This window comes from Carlito syrichta, unplaced genomic scaffold (genome assembly GCF_000164805.1).
Source record: "Carlito syrichta isolate Samal-C Ts95f unplaced genomic scaffold, Tarsius_syrichta-2.0.1 Scaffold311553, whole genome shotgun sequence".
Taxonomy (NCBI): Eukaryota; Metazoa; Chordata; class Mammalia; order Primates; family Tarsiidae; genus Carlito; species Carlito syrichta.
The window spans coordinates 319,358-327,707 of record NW_007255649.1 but is presented as its reverse complement, the minus strand read 5'-3'; the positions used below and the strand labels follow the sequence as shown (position 1 = coordinate 327,707).

The window sequence follows — 8,350 nt, the reverse complement described above, 5'->3', positions numbered from 1 at the left end:
ACATTGTCTTGTACACCTTGTCCATGCTGCTGCTGCTCCTCCTGCTTGGGGTGGCGGTTGTATTAGTCCCCTCATTTGCTGCTATGACAAACAGCCACTAACTTCTCTTTCAGTTCTGGGGGTTGGAAGTCTGATATGGGCCTCACTTGGTTGAGTTCAAGTGTCCCCAGGATTGCACTCCTTCTGGAAGCTCTTGGAGAGAATCCATTTCCCAGCCTTTTCCAGCTTCTAGAGCTCACCTGCATTCCTTGGCAGGTGGCCTCTTCATCCATCTTCAAAGCCAGCAATTTCTTCATATCTCTAACTCTGACAGTCTCTTCTGCCTCTCTTTTCCACTTATAAGGGAACTTTGTGATGACATTAGGCCCAACTGGATAACTCAGGATAATCTCCCTATCTTAAGGCCAGTTTATTAGCAATTGTAACTCCATCTACAATTGTTAATTCCCCCTTTTAATAACCTAACACATTCAAGGGGCCTGGGGATTAGGACGTGGACAGATTTGGGGGGTTATTCACTAAAGGGGTTTTTCTACAATTAGCTTTTCACAGCCAGAAAAGCTCAGAGCTACATGAGGCAGGAACCAATGGCAGGCAGGCTCATTTTCAATGCAATACACCCAACCCTCCTGCCCACCTTTCCCCACTCTATGTAGGAGGGAGGGAGGAGCCCCTCCCTAAGAGCATGCTGGGTCTCTAATGCCCACCCCAGAGAGGCCTCCATGGCTCCCCATGTCACCAGTGTTTCCCCCCAGAATCAAATGTGGGTGGGTGCACAAGTTTCCACTTACCTACATCATCCAGCTTTCTGAGATTTGGGTGGTTGGCCTGGTACTTTGCCTCCTGTTCTTTACTTGTACTTATGGCTTCTTTCAATCTATGAACAAAAGTTCACAAGAAATAAAACTTTAAAAAAGGAAAAATCCCTACGACAGTGTCGTCAGTCTGTTCAAATAATGCCTATGTGGTGCTGAAAATCAAATGCTTCCTCTGTGCATTTGTCCTTCGGATCAAAGAAAGGATTTCAACAGCTTCTCCTGGGAGCACAGGGCCTGCAGTAAGCTTGCAAAAACCCCTGCCTTAGAAATCCAGTATCTAGCTAGGTGGCTCTCCTTCAGAAAGACAAGAAGTCTGATGACTAGGAGGATGAAAATACATGTAACCACCAAATAGGTACTTCAAACCAGGGTCAGCAAACAATGACCTGTGGGCCAAGTCTGGTCCACCATCTGTTTTTGCTTTGTTTCCCAACTCTTTTTATTGTAGTAAAAAATACATAACAAAATGGTACCACCTGTTTTTGTATGACCATGAGCAAAGCATGGCCTTTATAGATGACCATTTGAATTTCAGATAACTAAGTTTGAACCTCACTTAAAAAGTTCATTCTTAGCCGGGCTCGGTGGCTCAGCATGTAATCCCAACATTTTGGGAGGCTAAGGTGAGTGGATTGCCTGAGCCCGCGGGTTCAAGACCCGCCTGGGCAACTTGGCGAGACCTCATCTCTACAATAAATCAAAAACTCAGCCGGGAGTGGTAGCGCGTGCCTGTAGTTCCGGCTACTTGGAAGGCTGAGGCGGAAGGATCACTGGAGCCCAGCAGGTTGAGGCTGTGGTGGCCGGGAGCGGCCATTGCACTCCAGTCTGGGCGACAGAGTGAGACTCCAACTCAAAAAAAAAAAAAAATTTCATTCTTCTCATTAGTTGGCCCGTATTACCAAAAAATTGTACTCAACTATTATTGTTTTTATATTTTGAATTCTGTCACTAAAAGTTTGTAGAAATCTGTTTTTTCCTCTTGTCATGTAAGTCCCTACAAAATACCTTTGCTTTTGTTTCCTGGCCCACAAAGCCTAGTTTGCTGACTCTGCCTGTAGGCAGAGACATCTCTCTCACAATTCAGAGTCATTCAGACTGTGACTGATGCCCTGCTGAGCTCCCACAGGCAAGGCAGGTGTCTCCAACTGGGAGCTGGGCCTCCCCAGCAGCTTGTTCTCCACCTGTGCTCAAAGGCAGCCCGAATACTTTGCTTGACAGCTTCACCAGCCAAGCTGGGAACCATGGTTACTAGAGATTTTGGCCCTTCCTCTGCACACCACTCCCAGCAATCCAGGCAAACACCTTCTTGATCTCCCACCCCCAGTTATCCCAAAAACCCTGCCTCTTTTTACCCTCACATGGCTTATGACAATGCTTCTAAATTCAAGCTGTCCCTTCCAATCCTTACTCCCCACAGATGCCAAGCATCTTTCTTTCTCCTTCTTTCTTTCTTTCTTTTTTGAGTTGGAGTCTCACTCTATCACCCAGGCTAGAATGCAGTGGCATGCCCACGGCCACTCCAGCGTTGACCTGCTGGGCTCTGGCGATCCTTCCGCTTCAGCCTTCCAAGTAGCCAGAACTATAGGTGCGTGCTACCATGCCTGGCTAATTTTTTATTTATTGTAGAGATGGGTTCTCACCAAGTTGCCCGGGCTGGTCTTGAACCTGAGGGCTCAGGCAATCCACTCACCTCGGTCTCCCAAAGTGCTGGGATTATAGGCTGAGCCACCGAGCCCAGGCCCAAACATCTTTCTAAAACAATCCTGACATGCACCTCTCCAGTTAAAGTCTTTAGATTCCTTCCTTGTGCCAGGCACGGTGGCTCTCACCATAATCCTAGCACTTTGGGAGACAGAGACAAGAGGATTATCTGAGTCCAAGGATTCGAGACCAGTCGGGGCAACTTGGCAAGATTTGTCGCTACAAAAGATTTTTAAAAACTCCAAAACAAACAAATAAAAGATTCCCTCCTTGTAAGAGCAAGTCCAGACTCCAGCAGGCCAGCGGTTTTGCAGGCCACTAGGGCTCCAGCTGTAGTAGAATATAGCAGAGCCTTGTGACATGTTAAGAATTTAACACCTGAGGGATTTCCCTCCTCAGCAGCAACTAAAGATCTAGAACACATAGCTGTTTCTTCCAAGTATCACCGTTGAGTCATGCATTGCCAGGCTGGGTATAGGAGACACCTGGCTTCTGAATCTGTAGGCCACCTCGCAGGTTCCACATCTCAGCATGGACTACTCTTTCTATGAACCATCACATCTGTGGGGATAATACATAAATGATGAAAACTTGATTTGTTTGTGAAAAATGGCTCCCCCCAGAGAAAGCCAATTTCCAGGGTCAGTGACAGAAGTGATAAGAAAGTGGAGACGCCTCAGATAATGGTGGTTCCCGATCAGAAATCAAGTCTTGAATAAGTCAGAGAATTCCAAACTAGGTGTCATTAAGTCTGTGAAGGAACGCATCCCCCATGAACTTGTAAGTGGAAAAGAGAACAAGCAGATATGAAGTCATGTCGGCAAAGACAGAAAGGGAGTCCCAAGAGATGAATAAAACTTTAGAGCAGGTTGCAGGGTTTCTGTGATAAGGATGTACACAGGAAATGCACGACTCAACAGAAACTTGATTAGGAGAAACTTATCTTAAAAGCTTTTTTTTTTGAGTTGGAGTCTCACTCCATCGCCTAGGCTAGAGTGCAGTGGCATGCTCACAGCCAGCCCAGCATCGACCTGCTGGGCTCAGGCGATCCTTCTGCCTTAGCCTTCCAAGTAACCGGAACTACAGGTGTGTGCTATTACACCCAGCTAAATTTTTTTATTTATTTATTGTAGAGACGAGGTCTCACCAAGTTGCCCAGCTAGTCTTGAATTCCCAGACTCAGGCAATCCTTTCACCTCGGCCTCCCAAAGTGCTAGGATTACAGGCTTGAGTCACCACGCCCAGCCTTGAAAGCTTTTAAGTGAGAATATTTCTGCACTTATGGATTAAGGATTTTGACAGGATCGCAAAATTTAGTAAACTGTGTATCCTATAGAAGCAATTATACATTGTAGTGATCTTTGCAAATTGAAGAATTTAGAAGAGCTCACAGGCCCTATCTTCAGAGGCCAAACCTCATGTTAGAGCCTGCTGGGCTTGTGAAATAGCCAACACCTTCCCCCCAACTCCTATGTCCTAGCTTCTCCTGTGCTTTGACTGCCACATGTGCCCTAATCCCATCCTTCGAGCTGGTGGGCTTCAAGGGCTCATTCTGCTCCCAAGTTTGTGGAAGGAGGATGTCTTAGTCCAAAGAGAATGAACATTCTACCTTTTCTTATGGTAGTGAAATGTAGCCAAAAATTAGGACATAAAACATCCGATTTGTATATAGAAAAAAAAAACAATTAAAATTGAGGGGAAAAGAATGACAGATATTTAAAATAAGAGTTGAGCTGGGAAATCTGGGATGAACATTGATTATGGTTGAGCCAAAAAACAAACTCTGATAACCTTGGTTAGTGCCTTCCTTGGGTACTCACTGAGGCCTGCTTCCCTTCCTGCAGATTCCTCTCTACAAGTCCCAACGACTTCACCTGCCTGTTCTTTCTGCTACCACCACCAGTTCTACATTTGTTTCTCCCCAGCCCACTGTAAGTTTGAAATCATTTTCTAATTTCTTCCCTACCACAGCCTATGTCTTGACCTGGGTGGTGGCCACACAGATGTATACAAATGTACACAATCAAAGGATCTCCACTTAAGATGCATGTATTTGACTATACCTTAGTGAATCATTTTTTAAAAACAACTGTTATATAATTAAAACAGAGAGAGATGATTATGAAACCTGTGTAAATCACATTATATCAAACATTTTTCTGAGTTAAATGGAATAAACAGGCTACAAAACCAAAGGAATACTATGATTACAACTATGAAAACACTGAACAAGGGGAAAATAAATTTTCAGTTTTTGTGTTATGGTTGGTAAAGTGTAGATTTTTCATAATATGGTTATATTGTTTTTTGTTTTTCTTTTTTCTTTTTGCTTTGTTGCCCATGCTGGAGTGCAGTGGTGTGATCCTGATTCACTGCAGCCTTGACCTCCTAGGCTCAAGTGATCTTTCTGCCTCAGCCTCCCGAGTAGCTGGGACTACAGTTGTATGCCACCATGTCCAGCCAATTTTTAAAAAATTTTTTGTAGAGACTGGTCTACAAAAGAGACAGGCTGATCTCGAACTCCCGGGCTCGAGCAATTCTCCCACCTTGGGTTCTTAAAGTGCTGGGATTACAGGCATGAGCCACTGCACCTAGCCTAATATTGTTTTTATAATAAAAAATAGACACAATGACCTGTGTACAAATAGTAATCTATTTTAACAAGAACTCAATTATTTTATCCTTAAACATGTAACATTTAAGCCTGCCAAAATCTCATTTATGATTTTATTATATTTCTAGCCAAAACACCTGAGGAAAATAAGCTTTAATTTTATTTATTTATTTATTTATTTATTTTGAGTTGGAGTCTCACTCTGTCGCCCAGACTGGAGTGCAGTGGCCGCTCCTGACCACTGCAGCCTCGACCTGCTGGGTTTCGGGGATCCTTCCGCCTCAGCCTTCCAAGTAGCCGGAATTACAGGCATGCACTACCACGCCCGGCTGATTTTTTTATTTATTGTAGAGATGAGGTCTCGCTGCCCAGGCAGGTCTTGAACCCACGGGCTCAGGCAATCCACTCACCTCAGCCTCCCAAAGGCACGGGATATAGGCTAAGCTACCGAGCCCGGCTATAAGCTTTAATTTTAAAATGAAAGTCAATGGGCAAATTAGATGAAAAAGATGCATATACTTCTAAAGCAAAAATTCTGTGGAGTCACATTTATACTGATTAAGCTCTCTGAGGGTGAACATCCTCTCTTTCAAAATTCTGGGTCACAATTATTGGAGTAGTAATTTACTGGAGACCCAATTTATGCAGAATTTATAGAGTAGATGTCAAATGAACACAGATACAGTCAGGAGCAGACACACATTTCTTGTTGAAAAATGCATAAAGACAAATTCCTCCTGATGAGTAACTTAGAGGATTTCTGGATCCCTTTGAGGCACTGATATGGACTGAAAGTCTTGGCCATTTGCACTAAATACCATTTCTGCTATTTTATATGTGGCTGGTGGAAGATGCACTCACCTACTGCTGGGCTGGGAGGCAAGAGTGCCATTCTCTTCAGGTGAGGTCTCTGCTGGTTTGGATTTGAAGTAATTGACAAGTCCCCCAAACACACTCTTAATGCTGTTGATGTGCCTCTGGCTGGTCTTCAAATCTTGGTCCATCTTGTCTACCATCTTCTCTGTACGTTCTAAGACTCCTCGCTGACGAACAAGTTCCTGGGAAAAGGGAGTGACAGATGCATTACACCTCTTTGTGATTTTCCCCCAACCCAGTAGAGGACCACACACAGCAGGTGCTTCATAAACTCTTAGCTAGTACATCCAGTGATGGATGCTGTCGTTTGTGAAGGGCATGCTATCCATTCTGATAACACGTTCCTTGCCTCTCCCTCCCCACCCTACTTACTTTTTCATTTGCTCTTGAGACCCTTTTCTTGAGAGGTTGGCTCACAGAACCATGTTAAGATAGATGGAAGTTCCTGGGGGCTCAGAATCCAGGGCTTGAACTGGCAGCAGACTCTAGCCATTCTGGCCCTGGTAACCTTCACAGGCTTAGCCCTGGCACTGCCTCCTAGAACCTAGTCCTAATATATACATCCTGTTCAGATACTGGAGTTCCCATTGGGCCACCTGAGCCTCCTACCTCTGATCAAATCTTCAAATTCTATTTCATGGATTAGCGTAGTTTCTGGGCCCTATTAGTGTCTGACTCCAGCCCATCCAGTTTCAGCTTTAAGCCTGTAACAAGGCTGACCCTGTGACAGGGCCTTTGCATGAGACACTTTCTCTGTCTGTAATGTTCCTAATCCAGATAACGGTATGACTCAGTCCTTCATTCAATTAAGGTCTCCATTTATTTTTTGAGAAAGTAGGAATTTATTAGGAAGATAGCACAGCTCCCAGCAGCAGGAGGGGTCCCAAAGGGTGGCCTAAGGTCTCCATTTAAAGGCTACTTCCTCAGAAAAAGCCTTCTCTAAACATCTTCCCTAAGGAGGCCGACCCCATACCCTTCACCTGCTTTCTTTATAGCACACAAGCTCCACGAGGCAGGGACTTGTTTTGTTCACTGCTGAGTCTCCAGAACCTCACTCAGCAGCTGCTCGCTGTAGCAGTTGCCCAATGAACGTGTGAATGACACTCTGTGGCCACAGGACAGCCTGGACCTTATCCCTCCAGAACTGATGGTTCTGGCTACAGATGTGAGCTCATCACAATAGCAACACCACCACCTTCCTTTATTTGTGACAAACTTGCTTCAGTCCCTAGAGATTTATCTCAATCCCTTTTTCAGGGTTTATAAGCTGCCTTCCCAGCCAGAAGACACTTGAACTTTGTTTTTCCTACTTTATGAGGCAGCCTCAGCCCCCACCGCCTTCCTCTGAATTTTCTATCCATGCATCTCTCTGAAGCTTAGCAATTACACTAACAACACAAAAGTTCTTTAGAGATGTTCTCTCTTGATACCTAAAAACAAAGTCTTGAAAGAGTTTTAAACACACACCTAGAAATCTGAAGGACAAAAATGAAACTTCATATGGTTGCTGGAGACCATTTTATATACAAAGATGTCAGTGGAAAGTCTTTAGAACCTTTAAAAACACAACAGGTGCCAGGCATGGTAGCTCATGCCTGTAATCCCAGCACTTTGGGAAGCAGAAGCGAGAGGACTGCCTGAGTCTGTGGGTTTGAGATCAGCCTGGGCAACATGGTGAGACCTCATCTCTACAATAAATCAAAAAAATTAGCTGGACATGGTGGCGCATGCCCACAAATTTTGTAAGGTTTAATTTTCAGCTACTTGGAAGGTTGAGGTGGAAGGACTGCCTGAGCCCCAGGTTGAGTGCCACTGTACTCCAGCCTGGGTGACAGAATGAAGCTCCAACTTTAAAAAAAAAAAGAAAGAAAGAAAAACGCAAGAGGAAACTTGAATTCTTATTTAGTGGGTAAAAATTTTAAATATAATGCTGCATTTATTATTAAACTTTGCTTAAATCTTGTTGGAAATAAACTTTAGAACTGTCGAACTTTCCAGCTTTGAGTGTTTATGTTTTCACCAGTTCATGAGACAAATGTGTCCCTTAATGAGTCAAATAAATCTTGCAAGGCCTAATTTTCAGAAGAAAATAAAAAGAGTTGCGAATGTAGCTGGAATTTCTGCTTCTTCCAACACCTCAAGTTTATCATCTTCATGTCCATACCATGGTCTTTTCTGGAACATGGCAGAGCTAAAAATTAGGAATTAAAATTATTTTCTCCAGCATCCATGTGATTTTTTGAGTTCATCTATTTCTTTTTTTTTTTTTTGAGTTGGAGTCTCATTCTGTTGCCCAGACTGGAGTGCAGTGGCCACTCCCTGCCACCGCAGCCTCGCCCTG

The 8,350-nt window shown here is 44.0% G+C and overlaps 1 protein-coding gene across 2 annotated transcripts in view; it reads right to left on the bottom strand.

Moving 5' to 3' along the window:
* Window positions 1-8,350, bottom strand: part of SNAP29 (synaptosome associated protein 29) — a 34,548-nt gene that overhangs the window by 14,609 nt on the left and 11,589 nt on the right. For both annotated transcript variants that reach the window (XM_021717949.1, XM_008068811.1), the window contains exons 3-4: window positions 5,995-6,191; window positions 792-877 (exon numbers count right to left, since the gene is read on the bottom strand). In XM_021717949.1, the coding sequence (XP_021573624.1) occupies window positions 792-877; window positions 5,995-6,191 (283 nt within the window). The remainder of the gene's footprint in view (window positions 1-791; window positions 878-5,994; window positions 6,192-8,350) is intronic.